The sequence below is a fragment of the Ceratotherium simum genome, chromosome 2, assembly GCF_057802395.1.
Source record: "Ceratotherium simum simum isolate JZ-2026a chromosome 2, ASM5780239v1, whole genome shotgun sequence".
In the NCBI taxonomy this organism is placed as follows: domain Eukaryota; kingdom Metazoa; phylum Chordata; class Mammalia; order Perissodactyla; family Rhinocerotidae; genus Ceratotherium; species Ceratotherium simum.
This window is the reverse complement of record NC_141901.1, coordinates 77,088,174-77,105,180: the sequence shown is the minus strand read 5'-3', so window position 1 is coordinate 77,105,180 and position 17,007 is coordinate 77,088,174. Positions and strand designations below refer to the sequence as shown.

Sequence of the window (17,007 nt, the reverse complement as noted above, 5' to 3'; positions counted from 1 at the left end):
CTTCTAGATGGTTCCCCTTTTGGAGATTCTGTATTAGCTACTGCTGAAGAAGAACTATCTTTGACAAAACATTAATTCCAAATTCACTGGCATTTTCACCTCAGAATTTATCATTACATCATCATCAAAAACAGCCTGACTTGTCTAAACAGGCTTTTTGCAGAATCAGAACTTGAAAATGAACACTGTAGATGGCAAGAGACTCTAAATTAGGATATTAGTTTCTAGTTGCTAATAATAAATTTATATAGTAAAATATAAATTGTTTTTTAAGATACTAATTGCTTAATCAGGAAAAAATGTTATTAAGATAAATAAGGATCATTTGGAAATAAAAGTTTGAACTGGAACAAAATCTCTATTCAAAATGCCTACATGTGCTCAGCGATGATTGTGGAAGAAGAATACTATTGTCAAGTGTCAGTACAAGACTTTCTTTAACAAGCACTATTACGGGATAATGATAGTCTACTTTTTTACCTGGAAAAGTGCCAGAAAGCTCATAAATTTAACAGCATACAAGGCCCTTTGATTATTCTAAATTATTTTACCACTGCTATTAAAATGTAGAAGAACTACGGAACACTCTGCTTCAGCAGCCTAGGTTCAGTTCCCAGGCACGGACCTACACCACTCATCAATGGCCATGCTGTGGTGGTGACCCACATACAAAATAAAGCAAGATTAGGGGCCGGCCCGGTGGCGCAAGCGGTTAAGTGTGCGCGCTCCGCTGCGGCGGCCCGGGGTTCGCTGGTTCGGATCCCGGGCGCGCACCGACGCACTGCTTGGCAAGCCATGCTGTGGCGGCGTCCCATATAAAGTGGAGGAAGATGGGCACAGATGTTAGCCCAGGGCCAGTCTTCCTCAGCAAAAAGAGGAGGATTGGCGGATGTTAGCACAGGGCTGATCTCCTCACAAAAAAAAAAAAAAAAAAAAAAAGCAAGATTGGCACAGATGTTAGCTGAGGGCAAATCTTCCTCAGCAAAAAAAAAAAAAAAGAGGAAGATTGGCAATGGATGTTAGCTCAGGGCAAATCTTCCTCAGCAAAAAAAAAATTGTATAAGAACTAAATATAATAGTAGACAAATTTTGAGAGATGTTTCCTTTTGCTATATCCAGAAAAGATCTTGACAATTTTTTTTGTGCCCCATATTATTAAGGACAAAATTTTTTTCTGTGAGAATTCATGTTGAAAATAAAAATGAAAGCTTATACAAATGACTTTATTCAACAATTTCATTTATACACAACTTTTCTAAAATTTATATATTGCATAACACAAAATTTAACCATAGCCAAATATTTAAAATATTAATCTAAACAAAAATTCACATTTCCTGATTTTAGTTGTATTCTTTAACCCTAGATAACTAACTCATTTTAGTTCAAACTTGTAGCAGTAAGTCTGAAATACTTCAGAAAGGAAAAGTCCTCTTAGTTTGTTACTACGTAGAGCCTTGAGGCATGCCTATGTTTTGTGATCCTTTTTTTTTTTCCTCCATTTATCTTTTGTTTACTTGAAAAATAGAAACTCCTATGAGTTTGGGTTTGCTTTTTTTTCTTCTTTGACAATTTCCTGGTTCCTAGTTGGGAGCTGAAGAGGTTACTCTAACCTCAAGAGTTTCTTTGGTTTCACTTTATAAATTTCCATGGATTAATTGTTTTGTGACTAGTTATTCTTCTGCAAGTAAGGTTGGGACCTGTACATATCAGCACTTTTTTTTTTAATTCATTTACTAGTTTCTTGTGACCTCTTTTTAAATTCTGTATTTATTGAATGCGAATTTTTTGCAAGGAGTTCATAGATAAGTAATGCAAAATCTCTGCTGCCCTCAGTTCACAATCTAGTACAGCAAATTGAACTTTTTGATGATTTAGGCGTATCAGTAAAAAATTTATGCCTGTATCCAATATTGCTACTTTACTAACTTGTATTTTATTAGTTAGCATGGTGAAGAATGGTAAAGAAACCTCAAAGGCATTTCTCAAAAATATACCAATTGAGCAGAAAAGAGAGAACCTACTTTAATGTTTCACAATGAACAAAAATACAGTTTTTAAAATAATATAGAACTTATGTCCAAGAAGCAAAGACAAATAGAACTTCTGCATTTAAATTATAAGGCACTGATGTTTATTAACCTTAGTCTTATATAAACTTAAAAAAAAAACGTTTTAGAGTTTTGTTAATGGGAAGAAGAAAATCTGGTTTCAAAGCTCTAATATTTGGAGATTTCGACCTCTGTTACTTTTAGGTATCCAAATATGATGGAAAGTACATCTTCAAGTAACATAGCGAATATGTCCCTCTGTCCACTTAAAATAAACTGTGGCAGTTACCACAGTTCTAATTGCTTCTAATTTAAAGCAAATGCTTTAAATGCTTCTAATTTAAAATCAAGCATCAACCATGTTTTTTGTCTTTGCAAATTTGAATCTTTTGGAAAAATTGAATAGGCACCAGTATATGAAATTCTGTAGAACGATATAATTGGTTTTTTTTTTAAGTAGAAAACCATGTTATCAGCTCTTTTAATACTTGTTTGTGTGTTCTTTATTGTGCAGAAGTGAATTGTTTCACTGTGTTCATTGGTATAATGTGTTCTTTGTCTCTTACCTGTGCACTTAAGCAACTAAACTCAGCTCGCCTTGAAGGAGATAACATTATGGTAAATTTCTCTTACATGCTCAACTTCCTGCATGTAAAATGGCTGAAGGTTTGTTGGCCTACTGTGTTTTCTACATCTTAAATAAAGTGCCTTCTCTTGCTATTATCTTCATGTAAAAGTCTAAAATAGTTGAAGCCATGCATTCATTATGTCTAACAAAAAATATAGGGAATACCTGCTGAAGTAATATTGGAACCTGAAGAAAGAAATTGTGTTCTAATTGCCAAATATATTAGCCATGCCAAATTCAGACTTTAGAATCTGAATTTATACATAAATACGTAGTGCCTTTTATACTCAATAAAAGATGTTAATTCAGGTGGCACTTAATTTTCTTTGCCAAAAGTGAAAATATTAACAAAATTTACCTAACTTAGAGACAAGTATAAGGTATACAAATTGATTTTGCTTCTCTGTACCTTCAACATTTACCTTATTTTCACCCGAATTCAACATAGAATTAGTTTCTTCTGCAGTTCCAGGCCAAGACAAACCCCAGTATTTAGGTATTTCTGCAGTGGTGAGGCCCATTCCCCATCCAATGCTAATTCACTTAAGAAAGTTGTAGAATAGTGATAGCCTTGGGCAAAAACTGGGAATGAGAATTGTTCTATAGTATCCAATGTATATATTGAGCTCAAATTGAGGAAATTTTTGCGATGTTAGGAATTTTTTATTTTTTTAACAAAATAGAAATTCACAAAATCTGAACATAGCCCCAAAATTCATAAATGTTATCCAATAAAGGTTTATTGAGATAGTGTTTGGTATTATACACATAGATACATTACTTTCATAGAAGTGGCATAGAATCTGCATTATAGTTAATAATGAGTTCGCGATTAATTGACTGCTTTTATTCCATTGGCTTTGAACTAAAAGCAGAGGGAAAAAATCCATGTAATAGGAAAGATTATTGTATAGAATATATAAAGTGCATTTTTGTTTTTTTACACTACTGCAATTATTGAAGCCCTGGCTAAATTAGGGCCTTCCTTAGATAGCAAGAGAATGCATTCATTTATTTCCATTGTCCTATCTGTAGGTAAATGAAAAGTGTGAGACTATTTCAGTCATTGGTAATTTAGTATATAAATCATAGGTTTTCTTTTATCTTAGGTAAAAATATCCTTCTAAACAATTACTTTGTTTCATTTATTAGGCATTTGTTTTACTACTGATATCATCTACCTGTAGTAAGATGTATTTAACGCTGGTAATTTTAAAGTCATTATATCTCAAGTTTATTGTGCCCCCTGTAATGGCTATATCAACATTCAGTGTCCGTTTATCCTTGCTTTATTTTAATTTCCTAAAATTCTAGAATTTTAGACCTAAATGAAAAATTAGAAATCACTTATTCTAAACCTTTGATTTTACAGATGAGAAAACTAGAACTAAGATGAGTTAAATATCCCCAATTTGGGAAAACTGTTATTATTATTAATGTATATAATTAGTATAAGATTCAAAACCTGATAGTATTGATATATATGAAGGCATACTTTCACAGTATATTAAGCTGTGCTAATTTAGTTACTAGTGTGTTTAATCTGTTAATGTGATTCTGGAAAAGGAGAGTATTCCCTTTAAATTAAAATATTTACATTTTTCTATACTAAGTTGTAGAAAATGTTAAATTCCGACTTTCTTTCATGCTCTATATTTTTCTCTAATTTTTAATGCTGGCTAGATTTGGGCAGAGGAAGTGACAAAAGTAAGTAAATTATTAAACTACAGAATTATGAAACAGGAATATAATTGTCATTCATTCAGTAAATATTTACTGGACAACAGCTGTGGGGCCAGTCACAGTCTTTGTTACTGAATCATGTAAAATCTGAAAATTATGGAAAGCTCAGTTCTGTTTGGCTAGTAGGAGCTCCACAGAGCACTAGAACAATGCTGCAGAGATGTGGTTTGCACACACTCTGATAAATACTAGATACGTGTTATATTAAGTGGTAATCTTTACAATGCCTTGCCAGAAGACAGTTTAAATCTTTGGTTTATTCATATGACAATTATGTAAAATATAATTAACACCATGTCCTATATCTTTAGAGAATTGGATATATCATATGTCACACAAATCGATTTTCTAAGTAACTGAAGCTTGTTCTCTCCAGCATCAAAGCTAATTTTTGTCAGTCACTTTAGTTGAAAATTTTTGTTAAAAAGTACTTTACTGCTGCATTAAATTCAGGATAGCAAATATTTCATTTTACTACAGTAAGGGTTGTTATTATGAATATCTATTATTGTACTGTGTAACAGTTGGATCATTGTTTGTTTTTGAAGTATGTCATCTCCTCCCTCATTGTCAGACTGTCACTTTTAGAGGCTGTCCATGGGACTGCTACTAGCAGTCCCTCTTCCTCTATTACCATTTCTAATCTTCTCTGGGCTGGGAAACCAAGTAACTAAGCAAGAATTCAAGGAATAAAATTATGACTTTAATGCAGATTTGTTTCAAATGCTATTTGAGGTCTTCAGAAGCATTTTTCATTTACTCCTCATGTTCAGGCCTACCAAAATCTGACCGGCAGATGAAGACAATGCTGGTGATTGAGGGCAGGTGGTAATTGTTAATAGTTTTATAAACATTTTTTTATTTCCTGACTTCATAAAATTGCTGACTATATAGTCTTTTTTCATGCATGGGTTACAGAGTTATTGATTCTTTGACGTGGAAATCCGAAGTGAAATTCTTGACTTATGCTCTCATCTCCCTTTGTGGAATCCATTCATCAGCTTAGCTGTGGTTCCACCCTGGCCTCTGATTCTTCCTGAACCTCTAGTATGAAAAGGGGGCAGAGTAACACAGAAGAGAATACAAGTTGAACAAGAAAACCATAGTTTCTTCCCTTTGGTTGGCATACAAGTACACAAAAAATTTCTGATTTGGTTCTGCAGTCTCTACAAGTTTGGGAAATATTTGATGTAATAAATGGAAAGAAACTCATGAAATAAATATTTACATTATGTATATATGAAAAGAACTTAAAGAAATATATCAAAATGGATTTGGGCAGGTTTTTTCTTCTATACTTGTCACCTCTATCATTTTTAGAATTTAAAAATGTATAGTGTTAAAACTTTATAGCCCTGGAATATTTTAAGATTTAAGCTTATAGAAAAAGTCGGTAACACTGACCAAGATTATCATAGCAAATGCCTCAGAAGCATGACCAAAATTTCTAGTTTATAGTTATACAGTCCTGATATCACAGAGCAACAAACTCTTGCCCTTTTTCCAAGTTACATCCTAAAAGAACTCTTCTTCCTTCCCTAACCCAAGTTATGCTGTCATAGACTCTAGATCAATTAGCCCAGTAACAGTAATTCTAAGCAATAGAAGGTCTTTTCCCTAGAACTCTACATCTTAATTGTAAAATTGTCAGGAAACGAGATCTTCTGGAGGACAGAATAAAAACCCTTTAAATTTATTGTCTTTCTTTAAACCTTTTTATCTATCTTTCTAATATGGATCATTTTCTTCCTAAGTAAATCGATTATGCTAAACCTCATTTCGTAACCTCAGCCTCTCAGATTAATTATTACGATCCGTTTTCCATGTCAGAAGTATAGATGGTTTGGGACATTTGACTCTTTGCAACCATCCCAGACATACGCTGAAACTTGTTCAAGAAATGAGATTTGTTTCCTTCCTGTCGTTTAGCTTTTCTAAATATAAAGTCTAGATTGTACAGAAGAATGACTTACTAGGCTTTGTAACATGGTGCCTTTCTTCACAATTAAATAATAAAATTTTGCTCAAACATAGAAGACTGATCCCTTGTCCTTAATGAGATCATTTTACATTTTTTCATTCAGTGTTCTTACCTTGAAAACATTTCCACTTTAGACTCAAGCTTCCTGGTCACTTTTAATCTGTTACCTAGCTTACTTGCTTACACCTTGTACAGACATATTGCCATTTAGTAGACTTTTCTATCATTTCTACTAAAGGCTATTAAATCAAATTGTACTTTTATAATGAAAGACATACGTGGAACTAGTCTCGTTTACTTCTGAGGTTCATTTTTGGGGGGCTTGCTGTGTTTACTTCTATTAATAAAACATTTTTTTATTCAACCAGGCAGAATAGTAAATAGTGCAAATGTAGCACTGAAGTGGTGGGTTTTCCTTACCACTTTCCTTAGGAAGAACATTGATTCTTTTCTTCTTCCGGGACATTTTTCTGCTTCATACTAGGTTCCAGATGAAGCTTAATTCAGCCCTGTTATCAAAGCACCTTCTCTTCTGGTTTCAGTCAAGTAAATTTAATTTTAACTCTTGACTTCTTGAGTAATTCAAGCTTGTTTCCATAAATCCAATCCCGTGGTCAATTCTTCGTCCCCTCTGTGAGGTCTCTTGCCCATGGAATGAGAATGATTATAGCAACTGATTATCTATTTTGCTGCTACTTCCTTGTTGACTGGTTCACTGGTTTTAACTGTTGCCACCAAAGTGTGAAAGAGAGGGAGACGGGGTATGAAAGGAAAAAGTTCAGACCTTGTTTTTATGTTTACTACAGTCTTGGAAATATTGTAATTATTTGGATGAGGGAAAAAGCTATTTATCCTAGAGAGGTAGTAGAAATATCATTATAATGAAGTTATCACCAATGATGATTCCCAATGGGGGATAAACTATTTTGAGTGAAATTTTATTTTCTCCTCCTCACTTACGACCAGCCAACTCTGGCTAGAAGTTTGAGAAGAGTTTGAGAAGATATTTTTGCCAGTATTTACTATTTTTAGATCATGTTAATATTTTAGTGAACTATTTTGTCCCAACACTAAACCTGTATCAGATGGTTGAAGCCAGTAGTGGTATGCTATTATACACACCTCTTCCCAACTCCAAGGTCAATTACTTCACCTGGGTAGCCTGAAATCAGCTGTACTGGGAGTAATTATACCATTAAAATCAGCACATTAGAGCTTCTTTTCCCTGGAGAGCCAGTTTACCAGCACACTACTGATTGCAGGTCACCCATAACATGCAGAAAAATCCTAGCATATCTTAGAGGTAACATTTCTACTTAAGGCACATTTTGTGCAAAGTTTGGAAAGAAAACTAGAAAGAAAGACATTTATGTGAGACAGAGAATCCTTGTAATGAACCTAACAACTATGTTTCTAGAAACAACTATATGTTTGGTAACTAAACACAAGAGTTTAAAATCCTGTGGCTTCACAAATCTGAAGTTTTTTCATTTGAGATTGAAGGCTATCTTTAACTTCAAAGTAAAGTAACTATAGTAATAATGGAGAATTTTTTGAATGTTATTTTATACATATAAACTAGTAATCTTAAGATTTTGTAAAATGTTAAAATTTAGCAAAATTGATACTATAAAATATATGAAAATATGTTGACTGTCCCATAGTAGATTTTCTAGATTTTTCTGTGTATGTCTTTAAGCTTTGGCATTAATAGATTCTTTTGAGTCAAGTACTGGTAATGAATCAGTTCTCTGTAGCTTGAGTAATATAGAAAAGCCAAGGTCTAGAAACCAGGGACCAGTTTAGATACAAAGCAGAGAAAGGGAATTGCCAGATTATCATTTGGGGTTTGGGGGATTTTTTAACTGAAAGAATGTACATAAAATGGATTAAGTCTTCTAATGAGATTCTAAAATCTATGTTCCAATTTAAGTCTGAACAGGAATTAAGAATAACTCAGAGTGAATTTGATCGTCAAGCAGAGATTACCAGACTTCTGCTGGAGGGAATCAGCAGTACACATGTGAGTGTTTATTCATTGGAGATTCATTTGGAACAAAGACTTTGATAGTCCTAAGGCAATTTTGGGAGGAAAAACTGAACTTCCTTTTCAGTCATTTATCAAGGAAATTTAAACTGTGGCACTTTGCAAGATATATGAAGAAATATTTTAAGTTTTTGCTTATACCTCATCACCTAGTTCTCCCACCGTCATCAAATCCAGTTGTTGATTTTTGTTGACTGAACATTTTGTTACTATACTGCTGACGAAGGTCAATCTTAATAAGCCTTGTAGTAAAATACTAGGTACTGCCAATTCTCCCTGAGTACAGTGTTGTGCTCTGTCTCCCTTCAGCATTTGCCACTTGAAGTAGATTATAGAGCTAAGTGACTATAACTTTCCTTTACAGGCCCATCACCTCCGCTGTCTGAATGACTTTGTAGAAGCCCAGATGACTTACTATGCACAGTGTTACCAGTACATGTTAGACCTCCAGAAACAGCTGGGAAGGTGGTAATTTTCTTTTCACACTTGAAACTCCTGATAAGAGAAGAAACTCAGATTTTTGCATATGAACTAAGAATTAGAGGTGAAGATTAGAAGATTTAAAGGCTTTTTTAGCCTGCTTAAAATCAGATTTTTTTTTCAAGGAAAATAATCAGACTTCTGAGGTAACAAACGTTTTGAGCTCTTCTGGCACAGAAGACTGTTAACAGGAATAAGAAGATAATTTAAGTGAATACCTTTTTAGTACTATATAAATAAAGTTTAAAAGTGAAGTTCAGTTTTCTCTTGAATATCTTTGCAGTTGGTTGAGGAAGATGTAGTTACATTAACACTTAGTTGCCCATAGAGATAAACTAATTGATATTTATTCATTACTCCCTTGTTAACTATTTTAAAAAAAGATTTTAGAATATTCTATAAGATCTCAAGCCCATTGATGTTATTATTTTGAGTGCAGTAATATACTTGAAAGCAAAATGATAGCATGTAAAGCACAAAGCTCAATCATTCATTCATCAAATATTTATTGAACACTTGCCAAATGTCAAGTACTCCTCTACTCTGGGATTACAGCAGTGAACAGACTAGGCAAAAATGCTTACCCGTATGGAGCTCACATTGTAAGAAATAAAATGATGCACAGGACAAACCTATTCTCTTTTCCCACTACACTTAAAGTCTAGGTAGAAATACAGGCCATAGGTGAACAGGCCATGTGATGAGTGGAAAGGTAGAATAGTGCAGGTTACTGTGAGGGACATCTAACTATGACTCAAGTGGGGCTAGCATAGTTTCATAGATGAAATTATTTTAGTAGGAATAATCTAGATGAAAGGGGCAGAGACGAATATTCTAGGCAGAGGAATATCATGTATATGAAAGGTCCAGAGGAAAGAGAGAGTGTGGTAGTTTCAGGGAACTGACAGTAGTTCATTCTGGTTGGAACATAGTGTTCAAGTTAAGAGTGGGATGGTAGATGAGGCTAGAAGAGTGAAGCAGGGTCATGTCATGAATACCCTTTAAAGTAAATAATAGTAAGGAGTTTGGGATTTATATAGTGAGGAACCATTTTAAAGCAGGGGAGTGATATGTGACATTTGAAGGAGGAATATCAAGAGAAGTTATTTCAAGGAATAAGGTAAAAAAAAAAAAAGTCACTCTGGTGTTCCTTTCTGCATATTAATCCTTCCGAACTAGACCTAGAACAAAATTAGACATATCCACAAAACCAATTTTAGACCTTAAAAATTAGATGTGGCCTAATACCATTGGTTATCCTAATAGGATTTACAGAAGGATTTACACTTCCATATATTTGATGTTTTGTTAGTGATATTAGTATCTGAAAGCAGATCCCTACATGATTACAACCATTTTAAGCACAGGAAGCCTTAGTACTTCCTTTTCACTTTGTCTGACACTCTGGGAGTGCAGCAGGGGGGCTGCTGTTACCATTCATATTTGCATTCTGCTTAAAGCCACACAAATGCTTGGAACTCAGCCATTCAAACACAGTCTACTTATTGCTGCGGTTTAGAATAAGCTCAGACATTACAAAGTGAACCAGTGCTATTATTTTAGGAAAGAGGGTCTAGCTTGTCTCTCTGCCCTCAAAGAATTATATTACTGGTAAGGACCAATGATAGAGAGTAGGGGAAATTTTAGGCCTTTAATTTGTTGCAGGTTATGCTTTTCAAGACAGTATATAGAAATATTCAAATACAGAACTTGAAAAATCATTCAGGTCCACACTAACAAATTCAAAGCTATTTCTAAAGAGTAGAACCAGGTGGTAATGTTAATGCTTGTAATAGCAGTGTTGGCAGTAGTAGTAACTAACTCATAGCAATCACTTAGGGCCCCCAGCCACTCTTCTAGACAGACGCCTCATATGTAATAATGTTATAATCCTCACACCAAGTGAGTTAGGTACTATTATTATCCACATTTTACAGGAATAGAAGCACTAGTCACAGGGTTAGTAAATGTATTTTATTTTATTTTATTTTATTTTTTTGTGAAGATGATCAGCCCTGAGCTAACATGCATGCCAATCCTACTCTTTTTTTTTCTGCTGAGGAAGACTGGCCCTGGGCTAACATCTGTGCCCATCTTCCTCCACTTTATATGGGACGCAGCCACAGCATGACCTGACAAGCAGTGCATCAGTGCCTGCCCAGGATCCGAACCCGGGCTGCCAAGCAGCAGAGCACACGCACTTAACTGCTACGCCACGGAGCCAGCCCCAAAATGTATTTTATTTTTAAATAATTGGAAGGTTTTAACATATCAAGCTATGGTAGCAAGAAGTCTACAGTTTTTATCTTCAAAAATGTATATATTTAATCACTGCTGAGGAGCTGTGTTCACTGAGGAGGGTATGCTAGGGAACGTGCTCTTAACCTTAGAGTGAAACCTGCATTAGGAATAAGTACTTTTTATCATTAGAATCCTTTTTATTTATCAGAGAAACATTTACTTTTAATTTTTAAAAATGCACTATTCTAGGCACATGGAATACAATGTAAACAAAACAGACCAAATCCCTGCCTTCATGGAACCTACATTCTGTTAGGGGGTGGTGGGGAGTAGAAAATCAATATGTATGTAAATCATATATTAGAAAGTGATAAATGCTGTGGAGAAAAATACAGCAGGGAAGTTTAGGGTAGAGGTTTGCAGTAGTCAGGGAAGACAGAGACTTGAAAGATGTGAGAAAGTGAAGCATGCAGGCATCTGAGAGAAGATGCCCCAGGAGAGGGTACAGCAAGTACAAAAACCCTGAAGCAAGAACATAGCTGTTATGTTCAAGCTACAGCAAGGAGGGCTTGGCTAGAGGTGAATCAAGGAAACAGGGAGCTGGAACATGTAGGACTTTGGAAGCCACTGTTCAGACTTGGGCCTTTACTCAGAGATGAAGAGCCTTTGGAGGGTTTTGAGCTAAGGAGTGATGTGATTTGATTTTAGGCTTTAACAGGATCATTCTTGCTGCTCTGTTGAGGATAGATGTTAGAGGGCATGGGTGGAAGCTGACAGACCTATTTGGAACCTATTGCAAAATTTAGTCAATCCAGTCAGGGGAGGGTGGTAAGTTGGATCAGGGGGATTGCAGTAGGTGTGGTTGGAGTGGTCAAACCCTGGGTATATATATATACTTTTTTTGTGTGAGGAAGATCAGCCCTGAGCTAACATCCATGCTAATCCTCCTCTTTTTGCTGAAGAAGACTGGCTCTGAGCTAACATCTATTGCCAATCCTCCTCCATTTTTTTTTTTCCCCCAAAGCCCCAATAGATAGTTGTATGTCATAGCCGCACATCCTTCTAGTTGCTGTATGTGGGACACGGCCTCAGCATGGCCGGAGAAGCGGTGCGTTGGTGCACGCCCAGGATCCGAACCCCGGGCCGCCAGTAGCGGAGCGCACGCACTTAACCACTAAGCCACGGGGCCGGGTATATTTTAAAGGTAGAGCAAGCAGGATTTGCTGACAGACTTTCTGTATATGAGGCTTAGAGGAGTCAAGAATTACTACAAGTTTTTGGCCTGAGCAACTGAAAGAATAGAGTGGCATTAATTAAAATGGGGAATGCCACAGGAGGAAGAGGTTGGGGTGGGGAGGGCATGTCAGGTATATCAGAAGCCCAGTTTTAGACATATTAAATTTGAGATGTCAATTAAACATCTAAGCGGACATATCCAATTTTAGGATATGCAAATCTGGAGTTTGGAAGATGAATTAGAGATAGAAATTAGAGAGTCATCAGCATATCAAGATGAAATCACCAAGGGAGTAAGTATAGGTAGAGAAAACAAGGGAAGTAAATGCTGAGCCCTGAAGCACTTCAACATGGAGAGCTGAGAAACCAGCTAAGGAGGATGGTAAAGAGTGACCAGTGAGGTAAGATGCAAACTAAGTGTGTGGCCTGGAAGTCAAGTGAAGATGATGTAGGAAGGTGGAGGGGAGTGATCCACTGTGCCCACTAGATAGGTTAAGTGAAATGAGAACTGTTAATGGACCACTGGATTTAGAACATTGAAGTCATTGCTAACCCAACAAGAGTAGTTTTGATGGAACAGTAGGGGCAGAAGTTTGTTTGTAATGTAAGAGAATGGAAGGAGAGGAATTGCGATGGTAAGTTTAGTTAAGTGTTTCAACGAGTTCTAGTTTAAAGAGGAGCAGAGAAATGAAGCACAGTAGCCAGAGGAGAAAATGGGGTCTAGTAGATTTGTGTTTGTTTTTTGAGATAGGAGAAATAAGAGCATGTTTGTAAGCTGACGAGAATGGTACAGTAAATGGAGAAAATATGATAACGTGGGAAAGAAAGGGAAAAATTTCTAGTGTGATATTCTTGAGAGGTGAAAGGGGATGATATTTTGTGCACATGTGGAGAAATTAGCCTTAGGAGCATAGACAGCTCATCTGTAGTAAGAAGAGAGATGACCAAAAGTAGGGAAGTTTGCCAGTTGTTCTTTTTTCCTCTCAGTTAAAGAGGAAGCGACTTATCAGCTGAGTATGAGTGTTAGAGAGGAATTGCTACAATTCTGAGCATTGATGAAAGAGTTTAAAAACAGTCATCAGGAGAATGAAAAGTGAATGGACTAGAGAAATGTAGTGTAATTGCCAGGCAGCATTGTGGACCCATTTGAAGTTCCTACTCATAAATTGAATATAAGGCCAAACAACATGTTTTTTTTATTTTTCTCCTGTCACAGTAGATACATGGATACTGAGTAGGTAAATAGGGAGATTTTTACCAGATGAATACAATGAAGTGAGAGGCATAGGAGATAAAGGCATATGCAAGGGGGTGATTATAATAACCATGGACATGAAGGGAGTGTTGGTAGGATCATAAAGGGTAGGTCTGTGGTAGGACCATAGGTCCAAGATAGGGTTGTTGAAGTGACAGTACTAGAAAAAAAAAAAGATGATGGTCAGAGAATGGGATGTTGGAAATTATGATTATTAGAAGGGTTATCATTATTGAAATTGATAAGGTCTAGCTGAGACAGAATGGGTGGTTGAACTAGGGCCCACAGAATCGCTAGAAGAGTTCATGGATCTGAGAGGCCAAAGTGTTGGAAAAATTGTCTATATAGATATTAAAATCACCAAGAATTAAGATATAGTGTCAGTGAGCCAGGAGCTAAAATCTTCTAGAAATGAAGAGAATGGAACAAGGCATCTGTAGATGATTGCAGCAAGACAGTGGGTATTATACAGTCAAACATCTTGAAATGCAAAGATTGGGTAGGATGGGTTAGAGAGAAGAGTCTAGAAATGGTAATGAGGAACATAAAACTTCTACTCCATCCACCTGTAGGCTTAATGATAAAAGGAGTGTGGGAGATAAAAAACACAAGCATTAAGGGAGTGAAGGGGAGATTTAGAGAAGAGGTTAAGGATAAAGGGAATTTTGCTGCTGGCTGTGATTTCCAAGTGGCACAATAGTCATAAAGAGAAGAAGGAAATTGTATTTTTTGTAGAGATGAATTTCACCCACCCTACTAGATGGGGCCTTAACTAATGGATTTATTAAAATTTAAATATGACTTTTCATAGATAGTTTTCAACCTTAGAAATGGTTGGATTAGAATGATGATAGGCCAGCCGTTTTATACTGTTTTCCACTTAGTAGTAGTATTAGAGAAACAGTAGCCTTACAATAAGTTTAAAATTCTAGTTATCTTTAAATTATTTATAAATTATATTTATTATTTAATTATTATTCACTGATTTCTAAGAAAAGTTTTGTTGTTTTTCCCTAAAAAATAGACAAAATAAACTTGTGAAATCTGTCCTATTCTCCCATTGAAGTCTACATTATGATAATTATAGTCATAACATATTATTTGAATGTCCATCTCTTCACTTGTCTATATGTCATAAAGGAATCTCATCTTTGTGTCTTCAGCTTGTGGTAGTGATGCCAGACATGTAGATACTCAATAAATATTTGTCATTTGACTGAATAGGAAAATGGGATTAGATTAGTTTTATAAAAAAGAGCTCAGTTATTCAAATATTTCTTAAAGAATTAACTTGAGAAAGCTTCACTCTTATGGTGTATCTAATATTTCAGTAGTTTTTCATTGACATTTTTATTTAACAATTAATAAAGGGAGGAAAAGATTAATAAAATATAGTAATAGGAGTTTTGTGTGTTTTAAGGATAAACTCATTTTTTCTGGAAAAAAGAAGAGCCATTGTGTTTTTTACAAACTTTTTATAATTGTAACAACAGCTTTGAAACAAACTTTCAAGGATTTATATTGGAAAGCCACCAGAATTTTCTCTAGTATAATTGGCCCAAGAGAGAGAAGCTAGACAGCACACTTTTTCATTAAAATATTAACATCTGTAAGTCTTTATCCAAAGTGGAGGTTGGTAGAAAGTAAACAGTGCCACCAAGTGGTGATATTCAGGAGCTTTGGTCACTTGGAAATAAATAATTGGCTGTTTTCTTTTCAACAGTTTTCCATCCAGTTATCACTGTAACAACAATCAGACTCCTGTGGCACCTATACCATCTGCTTCATCAAATGTGATTGGTTCTTCTGCCTTGACTTCCACAAGTGGCCTAGTAATCGCCTCTCCTTCCAACCTCATTGACCTTAAGGAGTGCAGTGGCAGCAGGAAGGCCAGGGTGCTGTATGATTATGATGCTGCAAACAGTAGTGAATTATCACTTCTGGCAGATGAGGTGAGTAACGTGGGTATAAGAAGAAAACTATGTCATGGATTGACATACCTTCTAGTATTATAACAAGATGCAAAATTCCTCATTACTTATTTGGAAATAGTTTGTCATGAAAGCTTTCATAGATTTCAAATTGTTATATTAACATTTTATAAAATTTTGACTACTATTCTTTAACAAAATAGTATATCACAGAAATATTTAAAACTTTTAACTGCTAAATAACTGGAAGATTTCTAAAACTACCTCTAATAAAATTCTTTATCTTTCAACAAAATTGATAATAATGTTTAAAGTCTTTTGATAGTGAATAGTTTAAACAAATTAAATACAAATCTGATTAGTTTTCTATGTTTATTTTTTAATAACTGGAAATATTTTATTTTGTAGGTGATCACTGTGTTCAGTGTCGTTGGAATGGATTCAGACTGGCTTATGGGGGAAAGGGGAAATCAGAAGGGCAGGGTGCCAATTACCTACTTAGAACTGCTCAATTAAATAGGTGGACTATGGAAAGATTACCCAACATGATACCATATTTATATACAATTAACTCTAAATAAAGCAGGTTTAAGTATCTTCCATGTTAATGTCTTAAGAGACTGAGAAGAAAATACCAGCCTTCAGAAACTGGCCTTTCTGCCAATAAAGTTGCATGGTAAATATTTCATTACAAAATTTATGTTAGAGCTTTCATGCCAAGAATGTTTTCTTATAAAATTCTCTTTCTACTGAGGTTTCACTAATAAGCAGCTTCTACTTTTGAGCCCCAACTTAAAGCAGAAGAACTGTTTTCTACTGAATTTTTCATTAATGGCAAGCTTTTTCTTTTATGTAAAATAAATTTATTGTGACTTGATGTCAGTGACTCATTTATTAGGTATAATTAATAGCCAAAGAATAAAATTAAAATTTGTTTTAAACTTTTGGTTTAAAAAGAGCTCTAGGATATAAATCTCTTTTGTGAAGAATATAATGCTTCCAAATGTTTCCATAAACAGAAATGCAATTATACCATGTTTACCTTGTTTTCCAACAGAAATTGAATGATTTCAGTACAGTCATGCATTGCTTAATGACAGGGATACGTCCTGAAAAACGCGTCGTTAGGCAGTTTCATCATGCGAACGTCAGTGTGTGCTTATACAAACCTAGATGGTGTGGCTGCAACACGCGTAGGCTATATGGTACTAATCTCTTGGGACCACTGTGGTATACGCGGTCCATCATTGACCGAAATGTCATTATGTGGTGCATGATTGTACTATATTTTGATGGGTTATTTTTTGGGTTTTTTGTTTTATTAAACACTACTGAATGCTTTCTTTTAAATTTAGGAACACCTAGTCCTTGAAAAGCATTACCATATTTTTCTGGTACATTTACAGTTAAGGTT

General features: G+C 35.1%; 1 protein-coding gene across 4 annotated transcripts in view; it reads left to right on the top strand.

Annotated features, from left to right (window-relative positions):
• The window catches only part of SH3GLB1 (SH3 domain containing GRB2 like, endophilin B1), a 36,873-nt gene extending 20,403 nt beyond the window's left edge, over window positions 1-16,470 (top strand). Inside the window, exons 6-11 of one of the 4 annotated variants that reach the window (XM_087448106.1) lie at window positions 2,631-2,717; window positions 4,363-4,386; window positions 8,337-8,426; window positions 8,815-8,918; window positions 15,386-15,614; window positions 16,002-16,470. In XM_087448106.1, the coding sequence (XP_087304232.1) occupies window positions 2,631-2,717; window positions 4,363-4,386; window positions 8,337-8,426; window positions 8,815-8,918; window positions 15,386-15,614; window positions 16,002-16,109 (642 nt within the window). In that variant the 3' untranslated portion in view covers window positions 16,110-16,470. The remainder of the gene's footprint in view (window positions 1-2,630; window positions 2,718-4,362; window positions 4,387-8,336; window positions 8,427-8,814; window positions 8,919-15,385; window positions 15,615-16,001) is intronic. The other 3 variants (XM_087448115.1, XM_087448092.1, XM_004442916.3) reach the window with 3 other exon arrangements.
• Window positions 16,471-17,007: the final 537 nt, after the last annotated feature.